Consider the following 26,703-nt stretch of genomic DNA (forward strand, 5'->3'; position numbering starts at 1 on the left):
TTTTCCAACACATCACTCTTTGGAAAAAGTTCTTACCTTTGCACATCTCAAGCCAAGACAGAATCTTTCAGTTTATTATCTGTATCGTTACACTGTTCCACTTCATAATGATAAATTTGAATATCAGCTTCAATTTTCTGGACTTGAATTTTAATTTTATCAACAGCTTCATTATAGTTTGCCATTTTTAAAATATTTTTATTTCACTCTTAACATATTCAAATTCAACATCACTTCTGACAATATAAATTGCATGTCCATATGGTTACACATTAGCTGCATTTGGATGATAATTATAGAAGTTTGTTGATGAGCTTCCGTACCTTTAATTCGGGCTTCACGGTACTTAAATTGTATTGTTTCAATCCCCTGAATCAGTTGGGCCTTTTTCTTTTTCATATTCTACTCCAGCTCCTTCCAATTCTTCATAAACTCTTTCTTCTTTCTCTGCACCCTGATCATCTTCATTTTGTCCCCCTGAGTCACTTGTAGATCGTTGTGATTCAATATCTAATTGAATCAATAGTTGAATCTGGTTCAGACTAGCAACGCTAGTGACCACAGACTTAGCCGTCTCAACTGTTCCCCATTGGGAAACAGGCTGCTCTGTTGTGCGCATGTGCAAAGCTTGGCACATGCACAGTTGTACCTGTGACGTTTGCAGTTCGATCGTCTTCTTCTGGACTCCAGTGCCATTTTCACCGGCTCCCCAAAGAGATGGCAGTGGAATCATGTTAATCCTTGCCGTTGCAGTGCAAGTCACTCTTGGAGGAACTTGAGCCAGAGGCTCCATCGTCGAGGTAGGCCCAACTTCTTCAGTAGTACTAACCTCTTTAGTAGTCGTTTTCTTAGTTGCTTGAACCTTGCCTTTTCTTGTAGTCATTTTATATCAATTTTTTTTTTTTTTTTTAATTTAAATTTTTTATTTTTCACACCATAAATCACAATAGCCATGATATACACTTTTTCTTTTCCACACATTTACAGTGAATTTTTCTCCCCCCCCTCCCTCCTCCCAAGCCACCCCCCCACCCCCCCCTCTCATCCATCTCTCATCCATTTTAGGTATACAATCTAGGTTGCATTAATTCAGTCAGACAATGTTGTCATTCAACAAAAATACACCAGAAATTCTACTGAGTCCATTCTTTTCTTTTCTTCTCCTTCCATCAACTTAGGTAATGTTTGTTCCCGGTAGGTTTTCGCTATTGTATTTAATGTAAGGCTCCCATACTTGTTCGAATATTTCACTATTATTTCTTAAACTATATGTTATTTTTTCTAATGGAATACATTTATTCATTTCTATATACCATTGTTGTATTTTCAAATTATCTTCCAATTTCCAGGTTGACATAATACATTTTTTTGCTACGGCTAGGGCTATCTTGACAAATCTTTTTTGTGCATCTTCCAAGTCAATTCCAAATTCTTTATTTTTTATGTTACTTAGGAGAAAGATCTCTGGATTCTTTGGTATATTGTTTTCTGTTATTTTATTTAATATCTGATTGAGATCATCCCAAAATTTTTCTACTCTCTCACATGTCCAGATTGCATGAATTGTTGTTCCCCTTTCTTTTTTACATCGAAAACATCTATCAGATACTGTTGGGTCCCATTTATTTAACTTTTGCGGTGTAATGTATAGTCTGTGTAACCAATTATATTGTATCATACGCAGCCTCGTATTTATTGTATTTCTCATCGTTCCAGAACATAATTTCTCCCATGTTTCCTTCTTTATCTTTATATTTAAATCTTGTTCCCATTTTTGTTTAGTTTTACCATTTGTTTCCTCATTCTCCTTTTCTTGCAGTTTGATATACATATTTGTTATAAATCTTTTGATTAACATTGTATCTGTAATCACATATTCAAGGTTACTTCCCTCTGGTAAACTCAAATTGCTTCCTAATTTATCTTTCAAGTAGGATCTCAGTTGGTAATATGCCAGTGCTGTATCTCCAGTTATATTGTACTTATCTCTCATTTGTTCAAAGGATAAGAATCTACTTCCTGAAAAACAATTTTCTATTCTTTTAATCCCTTTTTTTTCCCATTTTCTAAAGGAAAGGTTGTCTATTGTAAAAGGGAGTAGCTTATTTTGCGTCAATATTAGTTTTGGTATTTGATAATTTATTTTATTTCTTTCTACATGAATCTTCTTCCATATATTGAGGAGATGGTGTAATACTGGAGAAGTTCTATGTTGTACCAATTTTTCGTCCCATTTATATAATATGTGTTCAGGTATCTTTTCCCCTATTTTATCTAATTCTAGTCTCGTCCAGTCTGGTTTTTCCCTTGTTTGATAAAAATCTGATAGGTACCTTAATTGTGCGGCTCTATAATAATTTTTGAAGTTTGGCAATTGTAAGCCTCCTTGTTTATACCATTCTGTTAATTTATCTAGTGCTATCCTCGGTTTCCCCCCTCTCCATAAAAATCTCCTTATTATTTTCTTTAACTCTTTGAAGAATTTTTCTGTCAGTTGTATTGGCAATGCCTGAAATAAGTATAGTATCCTTGGAAAAATGTTCATTTTAATACAGTTTATCCTTCCTATCAGTGTTAGTGGTAGCTCTTTCCAATGCTCTAAATCGTCCTGTAATTTTTTCATTAGTGGATTGTAATTGAGTTTATATAATTGGCCTAGATTTTTGTTTATTTGCACACCTAGGTATCTTATTGCCTGCGTTTGCCATCTGAATGGGGATTCCTCCTTAAATTTTGAGAAATCCGCGTTATTCATAGGCATTGCTTCACTTTTATTTACGTTTATCTTGTATCCCGACACTTCTCCATATTCCTTCAATTTCTTATATAGTTCTTTTATTGATAGTTCTGGTTCTGTTAAGTACACTATCACATCATCCGCAAATAGACTGATTTTATATTCCCTGTCTTTTATTTTTATTCCTTTTATATTATTATCTATTCTTATCGATTCTGCTAGTGGTTCTATAGCTAGCGCAAACAATAATGGTGATAGTGGGCATCCCTGCCGCGTTGACCTGCTTAAGTTAAATTGCTTTGATACATGTCCATTTACTGTCACTTTTGCTAACGGTCCCTCATATAATGCTTTAATCCAATTAATATACTTCTCCGGTAAACTGAATTTTTGCAATACTTTGAACAAGTAATTCCATTCTACTCTGTCGAAGGCCTTCTCTGCGTCTAAAGCAACTGCTACTGCCGGTGTTTTATTTCCTTCTACTGCATGAATTAAGTTAATAAATTTACAAATATTGTCTGTTGTGCGTCTTTTTTTGATAAATCCAGTTTGGTCTAAATTTACCATTTTCGGTACCTGTTCTGCTAATCTGTTTGCTAATAGTTTAGCTATTATCTTATAATCTGTGTTTAGCAGAGATATTGGTCTATATGACGCTGGTGAGAGTGGATCTTTCCCTTGTTTTAGTATCACTGTAATTATTGCTGTTTTACATGAATCTGGTAAGTTTTGTGTCTCATCGATCTGGTTGATTACATCCAGGAGGGGCGGTATTATTAGATCTTTAAATGTTTTGTAGAATTCTATTGGGAGTCCATCCTCTCCTGGTGTCTTATTATTTGGTAAATTTTTTATTATCTCTTGTATTTCTACTGTTCCAAATGGTTCTGTTAATTTATTTTGTTCCTCTATTTGTAGTTTTGGTAGTTCAATTTTAGTCAAAAATTCATCTATTTTCCCTTCTTTCCCTTCGTTTTCAGTTCGGTATAATTGTTCATAGAATTCTCTGAAGTTTTCCTTAATTTCTTTTGGATTATATGTAATTTGTTTGTCTTTTTTCCTTGTTGCCAATACCATTTTCTTAGTTTGCTCTGTCTTAAGCTGCCATGCTAAGATTTTGTGTGTTTTTTCACCTAGTTCATAATATTTCTGTTTTGTCTTCATTATATTCTTCTCCACCTTATATGTTTGTAATGTTTCATATTTTATTTTTTTATCCGCCAATTCTCTTCTTTTGGTTGTATCTTCCTTTTTTGCTAATTTTTTTTCTATGTTTATTATTTCCCTTTCCAACTGCTCTGTTTCCTGATTATAGTCCTTCTTCATCTTGGTTGCATAACTTATTATTTGTCCTCTAATGAATGCTTTCATTGCGTCCCATAGTATAAACTTATCTTCCACTGATTCCGTATTTACTTCAAAGTACATTTTTAATTGTTTTTCAATAAATTCTCTAAAATCCTGTCTTTTAAGTAGCATGGGGTTTAATCTCCATCTATACATTCTTGGAGGGATGTCCTCTAGCTCTATTGCCAATAACAGGGGTGAGTGGTCCGATAATAGTCTAGCTTTATATTCCGTTTTCCTAACTCTCCCTTGAATGTGGGCTGATAACAGGAATAGGTCTATCCTTGAGTATGTTTTATGTCTAGTCGAGTAGTATGAGTATTCCTTTTCTTTTGGGTTTTGTTTCCTCCATATGTCCACAAGTTTCATTTCTTGCATTGATTTAATTATAAATTTGGTTACTTTGTTCTTCCTGTTAATTTTTTTCCCCGTTTTATCCATATTTGGATCCAAATTCAGATTGAAATCCCCTCCTATTAGTATGTTCCCTTGTGTATTAGCTACCTTCAAAAAGATATCTTGCATAAACTTTTGATCTTCTTCGTTAGGTGAATATATATTAAGTAGATTCCAAAGCTCCGAATATATCTGACATTTTATCATAACATATCTCCCTGCTGGATCTATTATTTCCTCTTCTATTTTAAATGGCACATTTTTGCTAATTAATATAGCCACTCCTCTTGCTTTTGAATTATACGATGCTGCTGTTACATGTCCTACCCAATCTCTCTTTAATTTCTTGTGCTCCAATTCAGTTAAGTGTGTTTCTTGGACAAATGCTATATCTATTTTTTCCTTTTTCAGTAAATTTAGTAGTTTCTTCCTTTTAATTTGGTTATGTATTCCATTAATATTTAGAGTCATATACTTCAGCGTAGCCATTTTATATTTTGTTTATCTTCTCTTTCCGTTTTTCCATCATTACCTTTCCTCCTTTTCCATTTCTGTTTTCTTATTTTCAACTCTTTACCAGACAACATTCTTACAACATCCAACATTTTCCTTATTCTCCTATTTCTATCTTCTTTATCCCCAATCTCCCCTTCCCCTCCTGAGTTGTCCTTTATCCCTTGTCGGACAACCACATCAACCTTCTCCATTTGGATTTGCGAATCCACTCGCAAGCGTCAACTGATTTTGCAGTGACCGCTCTTTTCCCCCACCCAGCCCCCCCCAGAAAAGATTTCACTTTTTATATGTCATCACAAAGGTCACTCTTTTAATTCCCTCCTTATTCTCTCTATTCCCTTACCTTCCCTTATTAATTCTTATCTATACTATCTATGTTTTCCTCTAATTACAGATACTTTCACGTATGCCCATTGTCTCTATTCACTCTTATACCTCTTTACCCGCATACATATCAATTGTGGTCATTTTTACCCTCATTACCCGTCTTCATCCCTCAGTCTATTTTTGTCTTTACCCACATACATATCAATCGTGATCATTTTTGCTCTCATTACCCATCTTCATCCCTCAGTCTATTTTTGTAATTGTTCTGCAAATTTTCGTGCTTCTTCTGGATCCGAGAACAGTCTGTTTTGTTGTCCTGGAATAAATATTTTCAATACCGCAGGATGCTTCAGTGTAAATTTATATCCTTTCTTCCATAAAATCGCTTTTGCTGTATTGAACTCTTTTCTCTTCTTTAGGAGTTCAAAGCTTATATCTGGATAAATGAAGATTTTTTGCCCTTTATACTCCAGTGGTTTGTTGCCCTCTCTTACTTTTTCCATTGTCTTCTCCAGTACCTTTTCTCTTGTAGTATATCTTAGGAATTTTACTACAATAGATCTTGGTTTTTGTTGTGGTTGTGGTTTAGGGGCCAATGCTCTATGTGCCCTTTCTATTTCCATTTCTTGCTGTAGTTCTGGACATCCTAGGGCCTTAGGGATCCATTCTTTTATAAACTCCCTCATATTCTTGCCTTCTTCATCTTCCTTAAGGCCCACTATCTTTATGTTATTTCTTCTGTTATAATTTTCCATTATATCTATTTTTTGGGCTAGTAATTCTTGTGTCTCTTTAGTTTTTTTATTAGATTCCTCCAATTTCTTTTTTAAGTCTTCTACCTCCATTTCTGCTGCTATTGCCCGTTCTTCCATCTTGTCCATTTTTTTCCCCATTTCTGTTAAGGTCATATCCATTTTATTTATTTTCTTTTCTGTGTTGTTTATTCTTTTTCTTAAATCATTGAATTCCTGTGTTTGCCATTCTTTAAATGACTCCATGTATCCTCTAACAAGATCAAGTATATCCTTTACCTTGCCTTTCCCTTTATCTATTTCACTGTATTCTTCCTCTTCTTCTTTCTCTGGGTTGGCCATCTGTTGTTTCTTTGATGCCCTTTCCTCTTCTTCTTTCTTGTTTCCATTGTCTTCTGTGGTCTCTTCTTGCTGCAGGTGTTCTGCAGCTGTCGTTGCCGGCTGTGGAGATCGACTCCCCAGCTGGTCCCCCCTCCCGTCGGTGTGTTTTTTTGCATGCGCGGTTGCGCACTTTTACTCGGCTCTGTGAGCCATTGTTGTAGTTCTTTTTCTACCGACCTGAGGTAGTGGGGTCCTCTCTCCACAGCGGGCCTCTTCGGACAGGTAAGGCTTTCACCTTTTTCCTCCGTTGTCTTCTCTTCCTCTCTTCTTTCCGTTGATTTTGATTTTTCTCCTTTTGTCTCCATCTTCTTTCCACCTTTATACTCACTTTTCTTTAACTTGTATTTCTGTGCCTTTGTGTTTTTCTTTGTTTTTCCCGACTTTTCTGGAGAGGGCTGGAGTTCACCGTCCGGCCACTACTCCATCACGTGACTCCTCTCCGTCATTTTATATCAATTGATGAATGAATCACAAAGCTGTTAAATTTAAGAAAAAGTTTATAATTCTATTTTTAGTTGGGTTTTAATTAATTCTGCTAGGAGAACTGTATTTTCACTTCTCCAACCTACACCATCATGCCATGCCCCCTTTTTTTTCCTTTGAGATATTTTGACAAAATAGGTTTGATTGAAAAGGGTACAGACAATTTATAGTATGTATGATCAAGGTTTCATTGGAGAAGTACAAATTATCTGTCTTATAGCTCACCCCGGGTATTGGATCACTTTTAACATAGCCCCCTCATATTTGGGACATTGCGGTGGTGTGTATATTGAAGTCGTCATGTTTAGTCCTTTGTTGCATATTCCTTGTATGTGCTGTCGGTTTGAGTCTGTGATCATTGACATCACCAGGTGTTGGGTCTCATCCCGGGCGATGCTCTGCCAGGCCTCAGCCATCTTCAGCACCTGCCTGTTTTGGGGGCTGGTCACCTGAAGTTTTCTCTTCAGCATCTGTAAGGCGTGATCAATTGGATTGAGATCTGATAACTGACTTGGCCAGTGCGACTTCAAGAATTTTCCAGTTTATAGCTTTGAGAAACTCCTTTATTGCTGTGTTTGGGATCATTGTCTTGCTGTAGGATGAAGCACTGTCCAATGAGTTTGGAGGCATTTGCACGAACTTGAGCAGATGTTTCTATACACCTCAGAATTTATTTTGCTACCATCAGCAGTTACATCATCGATGAAGATAGGTGCGCCAGAACTTGAGGCAGCCATACATGCCCAGGGCATAACACCCCACCATTATGTTTCACTGGTGAGGTGGTACGGTGGCACTGCCAGAGACTGGGGAGTGGAGACACAGCCAACTGTCATCAGCTTCATACAGGCTTTGAACGACCCATTAAAGGAGCTGACAGTAGTTTCATTTAAACTCCCATGACCATGATGTCTGGACCCAAGATGGCGGCACCTCTGATCGGCAGCAGCCACAAGGTGTTGCAGACTCAAGGGAAGTGGGGGACTGGTGCAGGGCATCAGAAAATGGGGAAACCATTCCCCTGTTTGAGAAGGAGAAGCAGAGAAAATGACCCATGGGATGGTGACCATGGTGGTAGACCAGAGAAGGATTCTGTGGCTGAAGAACCCACACATGCAAAGGGCTGCAGGTGACTCAAGGGGAAGAGCCCACGGACGCTGCGGGCTGCTGAAGACCGCGGTCAAGGGACTCACACCAGGCTGTGGACAGCTGAAAGGAACTCACAGAAATCTGTAGACACCATGTTTGAAGTAAAAGCACAAAATGCTGGTGAAGCTCAACAGGTCAAACAGTGTCCTGTATGTAGCAAAACAACTGCACATAACTGACGGTTTGAGCTTGAGCCCTTCATCGAGGTAGGAGCAAATGCCGGCAAGCTTCCGAACAAAAATATGGGGGGCCAGGGGTGGCAGGAGATGATGGGTGGAAAAAGGAGGGAGGGGACAGCAGCAATGGGGGAAGGAGGGATGGCTGGGTGGGTAAGGGGAAGGGGAGGGGAAAACTGGAAAGACAGGAAAGGGGAGGGGAAAGAAAAGGCGAGCAGGTTTAGCGGAAAGCAGAGAAGTCAATGTTAATGCCATCTGGCTGGAGGGTGCCCAGACGGAAAATAAGGTGTTGTTCCTCCAATCTGCAGGTGGTCTGGGTGGTACAGTACATAAGGTCATGGACAAAAATGTGAGTCTGGGAGTGTGATTCAGAATTGAAATGGTTGGCTACCAGGAGGTCACTGTGGTTGCGAATGGAGAGGAGGTGCTCAGTGAAGCGATCTCCCAGTCTGTGACTGGTCTCTCTGATGTAGAGAAGGCCACAAAGGGAGCAGTAAATCAGTCCTGTGAAGTGTTGCTTTAGGTGAAAGGCCTGTTTGGGGCCCCAGACCGTGGTGAGGGAGGAGGTGTGAGCACGTGCTACACCTCCTGCAGCCACAGAAAACGTGACTTTCCCTCTATTGCCATTAACTCAGCCTTCGCCCATATCTCCTCTATTTCCTGCACATCTGCCTTGGCCCCCTCCCCCTATGGGGACCAGCTCCCTGATGTAACAAGGGCAGGTTTTCCCTAGTACCTACCACCTCAAAAGCCTCATGGTATTCTCCAGAATTTTCGCCACCTACAGTGGGATCCTAAAACCAGATGAATCTTCCACTCCCTCTCTGGGGCAGCACAGTTAGCATAGCATTAGTGCAATGCCGTTACAGTGCCAGCGATCGAGACCGGGGCTCAAATCCCGGTAAGGAGGTTGTACATTCTCCCCAGTCTGTGTGGGTTTTCTCCAGGGGATCTGGTTTCCTCCTACTGTTGAAACATACCAGGGGTGTACATTGGACAGCATAGGCTTGTAGGCTCTATGTCAAAATTTGATAAATATAAAATTTTTAAAATTTAAATTTTCATGGGGACTGATTTCCACCAATACCCTCCTTGGTACCTACCCGTTTAACCACAGGAAATGCGACATTTGTGCCCATATTTCTCCCTCAGCATTATTCAGGGCCCCAAACAGTCTTTCCAAATGAAGCAATACCATTTTGTGAATCTGCAGGGTCATTTTCTGTATCCAGTGCTCTTGTTGTGGCCTCTCCATCGGGAAGAGTGGACACAGTTCACTTTGCTGGGTGCCTTCACTCTGTCTGCTGCAATAGCAAGGTCCTCCCAGTGGCCCACCATTTTAATAACAACATGTCTGTCCATAGCCTCACATTCTTCCAAATCAAGGCTACCTGCAGGTTGGAGGAACGTCTCACCAGTCTCCAACAAACGCATCAATTTTGACTTCCAATTGCTGTAACTCATTCCCCAAGTCACGATCTTTCCCTCATCCCAGCTCCATAAGGCCTTCCCCTCTCAGTAAGCAGTCCTTAGCCCTCTGGCCTCTCCCTCACTACTTCCCAGTATGACAGCATATACAGATATGTTTTTGGGAGATAAATTGGGAAAGGTTTGTTAGAGTAGGTCACATGCAAACATTTTAAAACAGATCTTATTTGAAATACTGGAGCTCTGCTAATGCTAGATGCATTGGCTCCACAGCTTTTGCAAGAGCTTTGGAGAGTACCCAAGTGACTTCACTAATGGATTGTTGTTTACAACAGATGAAAGATCTTGTTGGAGCCACAGATTGTCTGGAAATGTTTTAAGAGGCTCAGTGGTTTTGCAAACAGAGAGAGTCAAACAGGTTTTTTCTCGGAGAGAGAGACGCATACAGAGATCACTTCTGCTGTTACAGCCACTAACAGCAGCTGGGACTGGAACAGGACAAGCTGGCAAGCTTATGAAAAGCCCCATTTGGAAGACAGCCTGGTCAAAACCCTTGTGGTTCATGCAAGAGGAGAGGACTGGCTGTCTAATGTTTCACTTGGAATAAGTAAACAAAAAGGAACTCTGTGGTGACCTTAAAGAAAGAGGTTATCATCTGGATAACCCTGAAGGGGACAAGTTTCGTCAGCAAGACAATGGAGTGGCTGATTAAAATGGAATCAGTTGTGGATGTCCTGGAACAACAAATCTCTCTCTGAAAACCGACAAGAACCTTCCTGAGCGGTAACCATTTACCTTTCAAGCACCAAAGCCTGGTGAACTTTATAAATATAAAATTCTGTGCACAGTATAAGAATCGCCTGCAACCAGTGAACTTGAAGGAATGAGAAGTGAGATTGGACTATGATCCAAGGAACTTCTCTGAACTTATACACACCTTACACATACGTGCACTTAGAATTAGAAGGGGGTTAAGTTAGGTTAGTTAAGTTAAAGTGTGATTCTGTTTTAATCTTTAAAGATAATTAAAAGCAACTTTTGTTTAAGTAACCCTTTGGCTTGGTGAATATCTATTATTGCTGGGTTTTGGGGTCCTCTGGGCTTGTAACAACAACATCCCCCTCCCACCTGCATCCATCTCTTACCAGGTGGCCTGTGCCCCCTTCCTCGCCATCCCCCAACCTTTTTAATCAGGCTTGATTTTTCTACATTCCCGATTTTTAAAAAAAATTAAATTTAGACATAGAGCACGGTAATAGGCCAATTCGGCCCTATGAGTTCGTGCTGCCCAATTTACACCCCATTAACCTACACCCTGGTACGTTTTCGAATGGTGGATGAAACTGGAGCCCCTTGGGGAAAACACAGGGAGAATATATAAACTCCTTACTGACAGTGTGGGATTTGAACCCTGGTCCTGATCACTGGCGCTGTAAAAGTATTGCGCTAACTGCTACACTAACCATGCTGCCTTGCTCAAGTCCATGTAGAAAATGTTCACCAACCTTCATCTTGATCACATCTACAAAATCAAATTTGTGAGACATGAGAGGGTGAAAGGCAGAAGGTAGGATGCGGGAGATCTCCGAGATGTATTTATTTCAATGCGAGGAGTGTTGTGTGGATTGACACGTGGTGCTATGATGTTGTGGCTTTTAGTGAGACGTGGTTGAAGGAGGGTTGTGACTGGCAGTTAAATATTTCAGGATTTCACTGCTTTAGAAGTGACAGACTTGGAGGAGTAAGAGGGGGAGGTGATGCATTACTTGTCAGGGAAGATATTACAGCGGTGCTGAGGCGAGATAGACTGGAGGGCTCATCGAGGGAGGCAGTGTGGGTAGAACTAAAAAATAAGAAGGGTAAAACATTCATTTTAATGCAATTTACCCTCCCTATCAACGTTAGTGATAATTCTTTCCAATGTTCTAAGTCTTCCTGTAATTTCTTTATTAATGGTTGATAATTTAATTTGTACAGGTGGCTTAAATTTTTATCTAATCTAATACCTAGGTATTGGATTGCTTGTGTTTGCCATTTAAATGGTGATTCTTTTTTAAATTCTGTATAATCCGCATTACTTATTGACATCACTTCACTTTTATTTGCGTTGATCTTGTACCCCGATATTTCTCCATATTCCTTCAATTTCTTATGTAGTCCTTTTATTGATAATTCTGGTTCTGTTAAGTATACCAGGATGTCATCTGCAAATAAACTGATTTTATATTCCTTCTCCTTTATTTTTATCCCTTTTATTTTATTTTCTGTTCTTATCAGTTCTGCCAATGGTTCTATTGCTAAAGCGAACAGTGAGGGAGATAGTGGACATCCCTGCCTAGTTGGCCTGCTTAATTTAAATTGGTTCAATACATATCCATTTACTGTCACCTTCGCCAATGGTCCCTTATATAATGCTTTAATCCAATTAACATATTTCTCTGGTAGGTTGAACCTCTGTAGTACTTCTATCTTCTATCTGGTCATTACTTCCAGGAGAGGAGGAATTAATAACTCTTTAAATGTTTTATAGAATTCTCCAGGCATTTTATTGTTCAGCAGCTTTTTTAATATATCCTGTACTTCCTCTATTTCAAATGGTTTTATCAGCTTGTTTTGCTCCTCTTCTTGCAATTTCAGTAGTTCAATTTTAGCTAAAAACTCTCCTATTTTATCATCTTTCCCCTTGTCTTAGTTTGGTATTAATTGTTCATAAAATTCCTTAAAGTTCTCATTAATCTCCATTGGATTATATGTAATTTGTTTGTCCTTTTCCCTTGATGCCAATACAGTTCTTTTAGCTTGTTCTGTTTTAAGTTGCCAGGCTAATATTTTGTGTGCTTTTTCTCCTAGCTCATAATACTTTTGCTTAATTTCATTATGTTCTTCTCCACCTTAAATGTTTGTAATGTTTTGTATTTTAATTTTTTGTCCGCCAATTCTCTTCTTTTTGTTATATTGTCCCTTGTTGCTAGTTCTTTTTCTGTACATACTATCTCCCTTTCCAACTGTAGTCCTTTTTCATCTTAGTTACATAACTTATTATGTATAACTTATTATCTGCCCTCTAATGAAGGCTTTCATTGCATCTCATAATATAAATTTGTCTTTCACTGATTCCATATTTATTTCAAAGTACATTTAATTTGGCGCCCAATAAATTCTCTAAATTCCTGTGTTTTAATTAGCATGGAGTTTAACCTCCATCTATATGTTGTTGGTGGGATGTCCTCCAGTTCTATTGCTAATAACAGGGGTAAGTGACCAGATAACAATCTAGCTTTATATTCAGTTTTCCTAACTCTCCCTTGAATATGGGCTGACAACAAAAACATATCAATCCTTGAGTATGTTTCATGTCTACTCGAATAATATGAATATTCCTTCTCTCTTGGGTGCTGCCTCCTCCATATATCCATAAGTTTCATTTCCTGCATTGATTTAACCATAAATTTGGCCACTTTATTCTTTTTGCTAGTCTTTTGTCCAGTTTTATCCAACATTGGATCCAAATTAAGGTTAAAATCCCCTCCTATCAATATATTCCCCTGCGTATCTACAATCTTCAAAAATATCTTGCATAAATTTTTGATCTTCTTCATTAGATGCATATATATTGACCAAATTCCAGAGTTCTGAATATATCTGACACTTTATCATTACATACCTCCCTTCTGGATCTATTATTTTCTCCTCTATTTTGATTGGTACATTTTTATTGATTAATATAGCTACTCCTCTGGCTTTTGAGTTATATGATGCTGCCATTACATGCCCTACCCAGTCTCTCCTTAATTTCTTGTGTTCCACTTCAGTTAGATGCATTTCCTGCACAAATGCTATGTCTATTTTTTATTTTTTCAGGAAATTTAATAGCCTCTTCCTTTTAATTTGGTTATGTATTCCATTAATATTTATAGTCATATAGTTCAACATGGCCATCTCATATTCTGTTTACACTTCATTTCTGCTTCTTCACCACCACCATCCCCCCTTCCCCATTTTCATCTCTCAGCTTTCCCTTTTTGAACTCAATGTATGAGAACACTTTTAAAACATAAAATACTTCAACAACTCCCACATCTAAAATTCCCTTAACCTCAAATGTCTCCCCCCCCCCCCCCCCCCGAGTTGCCCCTTATCCTTTGCCGGGCAACCACAACTCCTCTCCATTTGGATTGCGAACCCGATCACAAGCATCATTTCGCAGTGACAGTTTTTCTTTCCCACCCAACCCCCTCCAGAAAAGACTTTTATCTTCACATATAACAAAGCTCACCCTTCCCCCCTCCCTTACTTCCTTTCTTCCCTTTTCTTCCCTCCTTTAGTTCTTACTTATACATTATTTTTACATCTTTAAATGTAGTTTGTCGTCGTTCTTCGTTCTTGTTACATCTCTTCATCTCTCCTTCTGTCCTGCAGGCGTTCTGCAAATTCTCGTGCTTCCTCCAGATCCAAGAACAGTCTGTCTTGCTCCCCCGGGATAAATATTTTAAGCACAGCTGGATATCTTAACATAAATTTATAACCTTTTTTCCATAGGATCGATTTTGCTGCGTTAAACTCCTTCCTCTTCTTTAAGAGTTCAAAACTTATGTCTCGGTAAAAAAAAAACATTTTTTGACCCTTGTATTCCAATGGTTTTATGTCTTCTCTAATTTTATTCCTTGCCTGCTCCAGTATATTTTCTCTTGTCGTGTATCTCAGAAATTTTACTAAATTTTACTTGGTTTTTGCTGTGACTGTGGTTTTGGGGCTAGTGTTCTGTGTGCCCTTTCTATTTCCATTCCTTCCTCTATTTCTGTAATTCCCAGGACCTTTGGGATTCATTCTTTTTATAAATTCTTTCATATTTGTGCCTTCTTCATCTTCCTTTAGGCCCACTATCTTTATGTTGTTTCACCTACTATAGTTTTCTACTATATCCAGCTTCTGAGCTAACAACTCCTGTGACTCTTTAACTTTTTTGTCACTGTCTTCCAATTTTCTTCTTAAGTCGTTCACTTCCATTTCTACAGCCATTTCTTATTCTTTCACATTTTCTAATCTTTTCCCTCATCTGTTCTGACCAGCTCTATTCTATTCACTTTTTCTTCTGTACTTTTCATTTCACTAAATTCTAATGTCAACCATTCTATTAATGCTCTCATTTGTTCTTGAAAATTTTTTTTATCTATATACTGTCCATCTATTTTACCTTCTATTTCTCGGTGCAGAACTTGGTCTTCTTCCTCTTCTTCTGTGTCTGCACCTGTGTTTGTGTCTTCTTCTTCCCTTCCTTGTATCTGTGTCTCTTCCGACTTTCCTATTGAGTTGCTCGTCTCTCTTTGCTGAGCTTCTTCTTGCTTGACTTCTTGCTGTTGGTCCTCTTCTTCTGGGCTACTCATCTGTTGGGCCTCCTGTTGCTGTTCTTCTTTCCTATCACTCCCTTTCCTGTCGTTTTCCTCTTCTTCCAGCTGAGAGCCCTGGTGTCAGGCATCCCTCAGCTGGAAAAATAAGAAGGGTAATGTTACTATTATAGGGGTATTTTATAAGCCTCCAAATGGGGAAAGGGAACTAGAAGAGCAAATGTGCAAGGAAATAGCTGAGATGTGCAGTAGAAATAGGGTGGTGTTGGTTGGGGATTTCAATTTTCTTAACATAGTTTGGGAAACACAGTCAGTGAGAGAGCAGGATGGCTTAGTATTTATACAATGTGTTCAGGGCTGCTTTTTGCAGCAATATGTTGAGATGCCCACTCTGATAGTACAGATTCTAATAGTTATGAACACAGGAAATTTATCACAAGCGAGGTGCGCAGACTGCTGGACGAGGGCATTATCAAACCTAGCTCAAGTCCATGGAGGGCCAAGGTAGTGGTTGTTAAAAATGGGGAGAAGCCACGGATGATGGTTGACTACAGCCAGACAAACAACCGCTTCATGGTCCTGGACACGTACCCCCTTCATGGATCATGGATGCGGTGAATCAGATCGCCCAATACCGTGTATTTTCCACCATTGACTTACGTTCGGCCTATCATCAGCTCCCGATCTGCCAAGAAGACCAACTTTCACGGCCTTTGAAGCGAATGGGTGGCTGTATCAATTCCTCAGGGTACCCTTTGGGGTCACAAATGGCGTCGCGGTTTTCCAGCGGGAAATGGACCAGAACGGGCTGACTGCTACTTTCTCGTATCTGGACAATGTTACCACCTGCGGCCATGACATGGAGGATCATGATGCCAACCTTGAGAAATTTTTTCAGGCTGCAACTCGGCTGAACTTGGCCTACAATTTTGACAAGCGTGTCTTCCAGACCACTCGGCTCGCAATTCTGGGTTGTATGGAGGAGAACAGGGTGGTCCTGCTGGACTCTGACCACATGTGTCCCCTCATGGACTTGCCCCCCTCCCCCACACCCAGAAGGCACTCAGACGCTGCCTGGGTTTTTTCTCTCACTATGCCCAATGGGTTCCATACTATGCCGACAAGGCACGGCCATTCATCAAGACCACCTCCTTCCCCCTGTCAACTGAAGCCAGAGTGGCCTTTGACCGCATTAAATTGGATATTGCTGCTGCAATGCTGCATGCTATCGACGAGTCCATTCCGTCTGATTTTGCACGGGAAGCCACTTTGAACCAGGCCGGCCAGCCGATAGCCTTCTTCTCCAGAAACCTCCAGGGTCCCGAGAGCCGACACTCCTCTGTCGAGAAGGAGGCCCAGGCCATAGTCGAAGCAGTATGTCGTTGGAGACACTACCTCACTGCGAGGTTAAGATCAAGAATTACAAAATCGCCAGGTGGAGAATCGAGCTCTCCACCTTTAATTATGACATACTTTATCGGCCAGGTAAACTCACTGACCCGCCAGATGCGCTCTCCAGGGGGACTTGTGCCAACATACAACTGGACAGGCTGCAGAAACTCCACGAGGAGCTCTGTCATCCAGGGGTCACTAGGTTCACGCACTTTGTCAAAGCTCGCAACCTGCCCTACACTGTCGAGGATATTCACTCCTTGACCCGAGCCTGCCCAGTATGCGCTGAGTGCAAGCCCCACTTCTTCCGTCCGGAGAACACCCACGTCATCAAAGCCACCCACCCCTTTGAGCGTCTCAGCGTAGACTTCAAAGGGCCCCTACCGTTTACCAACCATAACACCTACATCCTTACAGCCATCGACGAGTACTTCCGCTTCCCGTTTGCTGTGCCCTGCTCGGACATGACTGCCTCCTCAGTTATAGAAGCCCTGCACAGCATCTTCGCCATCTTCGGGTACCCAAATTACATCCACAGTGACAGGGGGTCCTCAGTTATGAACGCAGAGCTGCGGCAGTACCTTCTGGAGCGTGGTATTGCTTCAAGAAGGACCACCAGCTATAACCCATGCGGTAATGGTCAAGTCGAAAGAGAGAATGCCACCGTCTGGAAAGCGGTTACGCTTGCCCTCTGGTCCAAAGGACTCCCCACCTCTTGTTGGCAGGATGTCTCACTAGTGCCCTACACTCCATCCGCTCCTTCCTATGCACCGCGACCAATGCCACCCCCTATCAAAGGATGTTCTCTTTCCTGAGGAAATCCGAGTTGGGTACGACCATACTGGGATGGCTCATGGTTCCCGGTCCAGTCCTTTTACAATGCCATGTCCGGTACTCTAAGAATGACCCCTTGGTTGACCAAGTGACTCTGCTCCATGCGAACCTGCATTATGCCTACGTTGAGTACCTGGACGGACGGGAGGACACAGTCTCAGTCAGGGACCTAGCTCAAGCCGGATCAGGTGCAGCAGTGCCTTTAACCCAACCTCCCCCTATATCTTCTCTCCCAGGTCATGTGCATGAACAGAGAAACCAGCATCACCCCACCAGCTCAGGCCAGACTGTTGACAATGCCGTTGGGGAATTGAGCAAAGCAGTGGCACTGTAGCGAAGCTACGGTGTTGCCGGCGACCTGACTCTGGCGACCCCAATCCCGGCGCCACAGCAGTCATGCTAGATGGTCAGGCCCCCTGACCGGTACAGCCCCTAACCTCTATCAGTTCTCAAAGAAAGGGTGAATGTGATAGTACAGATTCTATCGCCAATGTGTATATGTACATATGTACAGATTGTTGTGTAGGATGACTGTGATTGGCTGAGAGTGTAGCCACACCTACTGGCAGGTCTTAAAGGATTGCTCCTAGCCAGACCAGGTCATTCTGGACTGGTCGACCTACTTGTGATACGCTCCAGTCTTTTAGTTAATAAAAGCCTTGGTTTGGATCAACAAGTCTTTGGTTCTTTTGACGTGCACAACACCCACTAGGGGGGGAACAGTATTAGATCTGTTGTTTGGGAATGAAATAGGGCAGGTGATGGAGGTGAGCGTTGGGGAGAACTTTGGATCCAGTGATCATGGGTCCATTAGCTTTAGCTTAATTATGGAAAGGGATAGGTCGGGTCCGAAGTCGAAGGTCTTTGACTGGGGGAAGGCCAGGTTTGAAGAAATGAGAAGGGATTTGCAGAGAGTTGTGTGGGCTGATCTTTTTACCGGAAAGGATGTAGAGGAAAATTGGTGAGTATTTAAAGGTGAGATATTGAGAGTATAGGATCTTTATGTTTCAGTCAAGCCGAAAGGGAAGACCAAAGGTTCAAGGGAGCCGTGGTTTTCTAGAAAAATTAGGAAGTTGGTTCGGGATAAGAGGGAGGCCTATGCTAAATATAAGAAACTAAAGATTGATGAGATGTATGATTGTTACTTAGATTGCAGAAAGAATCTTAAGAGGGAAATTAGAAAGGCAAAAAGAAGGTATGAGTGTCCATAGCTAATAAGGTGAAAGTGAATCCTAAAGGTTTTTACAGGTATGTGAACAGTAAAAGGAGGGTTAAGGATAGAGTAGGTCCACTGGATGATGGGAACGGTGGACTATGTGAGGAACCTTATGAGATGGGGGAGATATTGAGCGATTTTTTTCTCATCTGTATTCATGAGGGAAAGGGACATTGGACTATGTGAGATAAGTGAGGAAAATGGCTGAGTTATAGAAAAGATAAGTATTAGTAAGGAGAGGATTTTGAAGCTTCTAGGGTCAATAAAGGTGGATAAGTCTCCTGGTCCTGATGGGATTTTTCCAAGGATATTAAGGGAGGTCAGGGAGCAAATAGCGGGGGCTCTGACAGTGATTTTTCAAAGATCACTGGAGGAGGGTGTGGTGCCACGGGATTGGAGGGCTGCGAATGTAGTTCCGTTGTTTAAAAAAGGCACAAGATGCAGGCCAAGTAATTATCAGCCAGTAAGTTGACTTTGGTGGCAGAGAAAATTATGGAGGGTAGTATGTACAAATATCTGGATAGGCAGGGATTGAACAGGGGCACCTGCCATGGGTTTGTAAAGGGAAAGTCATGTTTGATGAATCTTGTTGAGTTTTTTGAAAAGGTGACAAGAAAGTGGATGAAGGTAGAGTGGTGGATGTAATCTATTTGGATTTTAGTAAGGCTTTTGATAAGGTTCCGCATGTAAGGTCAGTAAGGAAGGTTCAGTCACTAGGGATTAATAGAGAGATAGTGAGATGGGTTCAGAGGTGGCTGGAAGATAGACAACAGAGAGTCATGGTGGACAAATGTCTGTCAGATTGGAAGCCTGCGATGAGCCCTGGTGCCTCAGGGATTGGTGTTGGATCTCTTGTTGTTTATTATTTATATTAATGATTTAGAGAAGGGTGTGGTTAACTGGGTAAGCAAATATACAGATGAGACAAAAATAGGGGGAGTGGTGGATAATGAGGAAGGTTTTCTTGGATTACAGAAGGATTTGGTTTGTTTGGAAAAGTGGGCTGAAAGATGGCAGATGGAATTTAATGTAGACAAGTGCGAGGTGCTGCATTTTGGAAAAAAATAACCAAAATAGGACATATGCATTGGGGTATACAGAGGAACAGAGGGGCCTGGGGGTTATGGTACAGAGTTCCTTGAAGATGGTTTCCCATATAGACAGGGTAGTTAAGAAGGCATATATTTTGCTGGCCTTCTTAAATCATAGTATAGAGTATAGGAGCTGGGAAGTGATGCTGCGACTGTTTAAGGCGTTGTTGAGGCCAGGTTTGGAGTATTGTGTTCAATTCTGGTCTCCAAATTATAGGAAGGATATAGATAAGGTTGAGAGGGTGCAGAGAAGATTTACAAGGATGTTGCCTGGCTTACAGCATCTAGAGTACAGAGAAAGATTGAGTAGACTGGGACTTTATTAATTGGAATATAGATGGTTGAGAGGTGATTTGATAGAGGTATTTAAAATTATGAATGGAATAGATAGACTAGATGTAAATAGATTATTTCCCCTGCCCTCAGGGGAGGTTGGAACAAGAGGGCATAAGTTAAGGGTAAAGGGGAAAATCTTTCGGAGAAATGTTAGTGGATGCTTCTTCACTCAGAGAGTGGTGGCAGAATGGAATGATCTTCCAGAGGAGAGAGTTGCGGCAGGGTCCCTTTCTGTCTTTTAAGAGAAGGTTGGATGTGTACATGGATGTGAGGGGGTTGGAGGGCTATGGGCAGAGAATGGGAGGGGGGAGCTAGTGGAGTTGTTCAAGTGAACTGGCGTGGACTCAAAAGGCCTATATGGCTGTTTTCGCGCTGTAAATGTTTATATATGGTGATTTGCCAAGTACAAAGCCATTCTGACTCTCCCTAATCACTTTTTGTCTTTCCAAATGCCTGTCCCCTCACATCCTTGCCATTCTCCTCAGTAAATACAGATGAGAATTAGAACCTCGCCCATCTCTTGTAGCTCCAAATATAGACAGCCTCATTGATCTTTAAGGGTCCGGTCTTCTCCATAGTTACTCTTTTGCTCTGAATATACCCTATGGATTCTCTTTAACCTTGTCTGCCAGAGCCTCTATCTCTGGCCATCCAGGGCTCTCTAATCCTATCAGCCTCGCCTAACAAGAACCTGCTGTCCAGGAACTTTCGTTATCCCTCTTTTAAAACCTTCCCATTTGCCAGATGCTCCTTTACCTGCAAAAAGCCTCTCCCAATCAACCTTTTCAAGATCAAATTTAGCCTTGACCCGATTTATGACTTTGATGTGACCAGTCCAACCTTTTTTCCATGACGATTTTAAAGTCATTGGAGTTGTGATTGTCCCTCAGTCACTGGCCCTGCGACTTTCCTAAGTGAAGCTCCACTGTGGCATTGTCTCCATTCAGGCGACTGACATTTTGTTTGAGAGAACCTATTGGGTATATTTAATAAATTCCATGCTTTGGTCTCCCTTATCATAAATACAACTCCTCTCCCCTCTTTCCTCCACATCAGTTTTACCTATTGCACCTGTACCCTGGCATATGGAATTGCTAATCCTGTCCCTCTCTCATCCACAGGTCAGTTGCAACCAGAACCATCCCAGTGCCATGTCCCTCACCTGCTCTGACTTCATTTTCTTGGACCTGCTAAGCTTCTTGCATTAGAAGAAATGCAGTTAAATCTGTCAGACTTTCCTCACTTTCTGACTTGCCCATGCCTGTCCTGCCTACGTCGAAGATAACCTTTCCATCAGTTACACTGATGTTCCAGGCCCCACCCCACTGCCAGACTAGTTTAAAGCTTCCCAGAGAGGATAATGGTGCGACCCGCGCTTCTTGTACAGGTCCCACCTTCCTGATCCAAAAATCTGAAGCCCTCCTCTCCTGCACCAGTCCCTTGGACTGTACTAAAGTTCTTATTCCATACCTCACTAGCACCTGGCACATGATTAGAACCTGAGGGGTCCTGCCTATTTGCAGGAACCTCATCTCTTGCTGCTGATATTATAGGTACCAACATGGTCCACCACTTCTGGCTGCTCCACCTCCCCTTTCAGAATGTCCTCTGCCCCCTCCAAGACATGCTTAATCCAGGGACCAGGGAGGCAACACATCATCCTGGGGTCTCCCTTGCAGCCAGGCACACCTGTCTGTTCCCCAGACAAAGAGTCCCTATCACAGTTGATCTGCTAGTCCTAGACCTACCCCACTTTACAGCAAAGCCACATGTGGTGCCATTGATCTGACTGCTGTTGCTGTATCTTCTGAGAGCCAATAGCCCATCAATATCCAGCCAATCGTGCCATGATTCTATCCTGTAGTTCGAGGATATATAACCAATGCAAGCTCAGATGGTACACACCTCCCTGGAGATTTCAAGCATTATGTGATATGTATTACCCATTTTGTACTTTGCTAAGATTGGAATAATTCTTCCAATACAAATAATGTGAGCTGTCTTTAATAGAGCTTTTCCGATAACATTTTTGAGCATTGATTTAATTTGTTGCTTGCTGCTCTTGTCCCTCAGCAGCTTGAGGAAGTCTGGTGCCCAGGGCAGCTCCAATCTGTAGTTTCTCCTGCTCGAAGATGGCCTGGATAATAACAAGATTAGCATGGTTAAAAACACTCAGTGAACAAAAGGCATTGTTCAAGTGTCTGCTATTAAACGGAGCCAAGTGTACACATGTTCTCACACTGCAACCTTGAGAGGAACTGGAGACTGGTCTTTTGGTAACACTCATGATGCAATTCAGTTGGGAGGGGTCTGACTATATTACATGTTCCAAAAAACTGCAGTTGCTGGAAATCTGAAATAAAAACAGAAAATGGTCAGGCTTTGGAAAGAGGAACAGAATTGATATTTTAGTCTGATGACTTTCAATTGGTGAGAAGCCAGAGTTGAAGAAAGGAGGAACATGTTAAACAGGAGACCATGGTCCGAGTCACTGTAACACTACTTGGATCCATTATGGTGAAAGTACTAGGACATCAGGAATTCACAAGTCATTCCAAGGAGAGTTGACATAGTTTCATGAAAAAGAAATCATATTTGACAACTTTCTAAACTCCTCAGATGATGTAACAGTTAAAAAAAAAATTAGAGATACAGCACGATAACAGGTCATTTCGGCCCATGTGTCTGTGCGGCCCAATTTACACCCAATTAACTTTCTCCCCTGCTATGTTTCGAACAGTGGGAGGAAACCAGAGCCACCCAGGAAAACCCACGCAGACTCGGGGAGAAAGTACTAACTCCTTACAGTGCGGGATTGGAACCCCGGTCCCGATCGCTGACACTGTAAGAGTGTTGCACAAACCGCTATGCCAACCGTGCTGTCCTAGTGAGGGCAAAGGGGAATGAGTAGATGTAACATGTTTCCATTTCCAGAAGGTAAGGAAGTTTCTGCTTCAGCAGCAGTGAGTCTTGGAGCGACAGCAGAAGCAACGGTCAATCTCCAGGCAGATTTCCTCTGCTAATTCCCAGAGCCTTCAGCCTAACCTCTTCCTTTTCTAGATGTTGTTCATTTGGTGAGAGGCAAAGGTGAGGTAGAACATTGCAATTGCAGCTTCGTTGTGGTAAGTGATCATGCGGTTTTTCAGGCAGTGAGCAGGGGATAATAGGTAGATGAGAGAAGGAGGAAAGAAGTCATCAATGATTCTCTGGCAATTTGGAACAGAATCAGACCAGATTATTTATTGCCATGTATAAAACAGAAATATATTACCTGAAGTTTCCTTTTGTCTGCCTTTAGAAAAAGATTCTCCATTAACATTGAACAGAAAGAGAAGCAGAGTCACCGAGTGCCCATGAATTCACCCCTCGTGTTTCTGTGGCCTTCGCGGAGTCACCGAGTGTTTGTGGATTCACCCCCCCCCCAGTGTTTCTGTGGCCTCCGCAGAGTCACCGAGTACCCATGGATTCACCCCCATGTTTCTGTGGCCTCCGCAGAGTTACCGAGTGTCCATGGATTCACCCCTTGTGTTTCTGTGGCCTCCACAGAGTCATCGAGTGTCCATGGATTCACCCCCCGTATTTCCGTGGCCTCCACAGAGTCACCGAATGTCCGTGGATTCACCCCCGTGTTTCCGTGGCCTACTCAGAGTCACCGAATGTCCATGGATTCACCCTTCGTGTTTCCATGGCCTCTGCAGCTGCACAAGACTCCAGTTCAAACCAAACACGAGGCCACATCCAAACATCCAACACAATGAGGAAGCCTTCAGCATTCTTGCCCTCAGCATCCTCTCAAATCCCAGTCCTCATGAACCCGCCTCCAGCAGTCCACAGCCTGAAACAAGTCCTTTGACCTCATGTCGTCAGCAGCCCACAGCCTGTGTGGATTCCTCGCCCCCAAATCACTAGCAATCGCCACCAGGGTCATGGTCCTTGAGGTTGTCTCCTCTACTTCTCCTTATCAAAGGGGATGGACTCCTCATTTTTGGTGCCCTGTGCAAGGTTTGCTGCTTCCCCGGAGTCAATACCATAATCCCTTGATGCCGCTGCTGAACACAGGTGCCACCATCTTGGGCCCAGAATCCACTGTCACAGGATTTAAATAGAACACCATCGGCTCCCTGAACAGGCATTTTAAGGCTGTGTGGAACCATCGTCAGTAGAGATTGGCAGTAGGGTGAGCGCTATTTCTCCATTCCCTACTCTCCCCGGTCTGCACCAGTGGCAGCCCTGCCCATACAGCAGCTCCGCCATTTTTTTGCCATTAATGGAGACCAGTGGAAAAACTCTCCCCACCATCGAGAAGATCTGTATGGAAGCTGCCATCAAATGGCAGCAGCAAAACTCTCCCCACCATCGAGGAGATCTGTATGAACGCTGTCATCAAAGAGCAGCAGCAAAATTTTCCACACTATCGAGGAGATCTGTACGGATGCTGCCGTCAAAGGGCAGCATCAATCATTGAGGATCAACACCACCCGGTGCACAGTCTGTTCTCACAGCTGGCATCAGGAAAGAGGTATCAGTGCCACAAGACTCGCACTACCAGGTTCAGGAACAGCTACTACCCCTCCACAACCAGCTTCCTCAGAGACTCATTTGCACATCAGAAAATGACATTGTGGCCATCAGTGAAATTTGGTAGCAGGAGGGGCAGGACTGGCAGCTCCATGTTCTGGGCTTCTGTTACTTTAGGGTGAGATGAAAGGCAGAGGAGAGGCATTGCTCATCAGGGAAAATATAACTGTGGTGCTCAGGCAGCACAGACCAGAAGGCTCATCTACTGAGGCTATGTGGGTGGAGCTGAGGAAGGGAAAGATATGACCACACTCATGAGGTTTATTATTGACCACCAAATTGTCATCGAGAATTGGAGGAGCATATCTGTAGAGGGATAGCAGACAGCTACAGGAAAGACAAGGTTGTGATAATAGGAGATTTTCACTTTCCACATATGGACTGTGACTCCCATACTGTAAAAGGGCTGGATGGCTTGGAGTTGGGCAAATGTGTTCAGGAAAGTTTTCTCAATCAAGGTACAAACTAGAGAGAGTGCAATACTGGATCTCCTATTAGGGAATGAGACAGGTCAGGGTACAGAAGTATGTGTAGGGGCTCATTTTGGGTCCAGTGATCATAATGTGATTAGATTCAAGTTAATTATGGAGAAGGATGGGTCTGGGCCTCAGGGTGAGATTCTAATCTGGAGAAAGGGCAAGTTTTGAGAAAATGAGAAAGGATCTAGGATGTGTGGATTGGAACAGGTTGTTTTCTGGCAAGGATGTTTTTGAGAAGTGGACAGCCTTCAAAGGAGAAATGGTGAGAGTACAGAGCAAATGATGGCCTTGTGGAGTATAAAAAATACAACAAAAAAAAAGAAAGAAACCAGGAAGGGTAAAGGAAGAAATGAGTTTGCTTTGGCAGCCAATGTAAAAGGAGATTCTAAGGGTTTCTAAAGGTATATTAAGAGAAAGGGACAAAATCAGTCCCCTTGAAGAACAGAGTGGATGGCTTCATATGGAGATGGGTGAGATCTTAATTTTTTTTTGCATCACTATTCACTCAGGATACAGGCAGAGAGTTGTGGGAAGTAAGGAAAACAAGCAACCATATAACCATATAACCACTTACAGCACAGAAAAGGCCAGTTCGGCCCTACACCTAGATCTCAACGAGGACATGCAACCTATACAGATTAAAGAGGAGGAAGTGCTTGCTGTTTAAAACAAATTAAAGTGGATAAATTGCCGGGGCCTGACAATATATTCCCTTGGACCTTGATGAGGCGAGTGTGGAAATTGCAGTGGCTCTGGCAGAAATATTTAAAATGTCTTTAGACACATGTTTGGTGTCAGAGGATTGGAGAGTAGCTCGTGTTGTTCTGTTGTTTAAAAAAAAGCTCCAAACATAACTGGAAATTACAGGCCAGTGAACCTGACATCAGTAGTAGGTAAATTATTGGAAGAGATTGGATATACAATTATTTGGAAAGTCAGGGACTGATTAGGGATAGCCAGTATGGCTTTGTGTACGATAGGTCATATTTAGCTAATCTTATAGAGATTTTCGAGGAGGTTGCCAGGAAAGGCCATTGACAAGGTTTCACAAGGGAGGATTGTTAGGAAGGTTCAGATACTCGGTTTTCACGGTGAAGTTGTAAACTGGATTCAACATTGGCTCTACAGGAGAAGCCAGAGAGTAGAGGTGGATGGTTGCTTCTCAGACTGGAGGCCTGTGACTAATGATGGGCCTCAGGGATCGGTGCTGGGACTGTAATTGTTTTTTTATCTATATTAGTGATCTAGATGATTATGTGGTAAATTGGATCAGCAAGTTACCCAACATGTCCATCTAGACATAGTCAGACCCCTGCCTGTCTCACGGGGATCTACTACTACCTACTCACAGCGAGTTACCCAACTTTCTGGGTGAAAAAGTTTTTTCTCAACTCTGTTCTAAATGGCCTACCCCTTATTTTTAAACTGTGGCCTTTGGTTCTGGACTCCCCCAGCATCAGGAACATGTTTTCTGCCTCTAGTGTTTCCAATCCCTTCATAATCTTGTATGTTTCAATCGGATCCCCTCTCATCCTTCTAAATTCCAGTGTATACTAGCCCAGTCACTCCAATCGTTCAACATATCACAGTTCTGTCATCCTGGGAATTAACCTTGTGAACCTACACTGCACTCCCTCAATAGCAAGAATGTCCTTCTTCGAACTTGGAGACCAAAACTGCACACAATACTCCAGGTGGGGTCTCACCAGGGCCCAGTACATCTGCAGAAGAACCCCT

At 42.0% G+C, this 26,703-nt stretch overlaps 1 protein-coding gene across 1 annotated transcript in view; it reads right to left on the reverse strand.

The window, feature by feature from the left end:
• Positions 1-21,978: 21,978 nt before the first annotated feature.
• LOC138740977 (pannexin-3-like) overlaps positions 21,979-26,703 on the reverse strand; it is a 48,894-nt gene continuing 44,169 nt past the window's right edge. The window contains exon 5 of the mRNA XM_069894358.1: positions 21,979-22,046. Coding sequence (XP_069750459.1) covers positions 21,979-22,046 — 68 coding nt within the window. The remainder of the gene's footprint in view (positions 22,047-26,703) is intronic.

Source organism: Narcine bancroftii, chromosome 8 (genome assembly GCF_036971445.1).
Source record: "Narcine bancroftii isolate sNarBan1 chromosome 8, sNarBan1.hap1, whole genome shotgun sequence".
Taxonomy (NCBI): Eukaryota; Metazoa; Chordata; class Chondrichthyes; order Torpediniformes; family Narcinidae; genus Narcine; species Narcine bancroftii.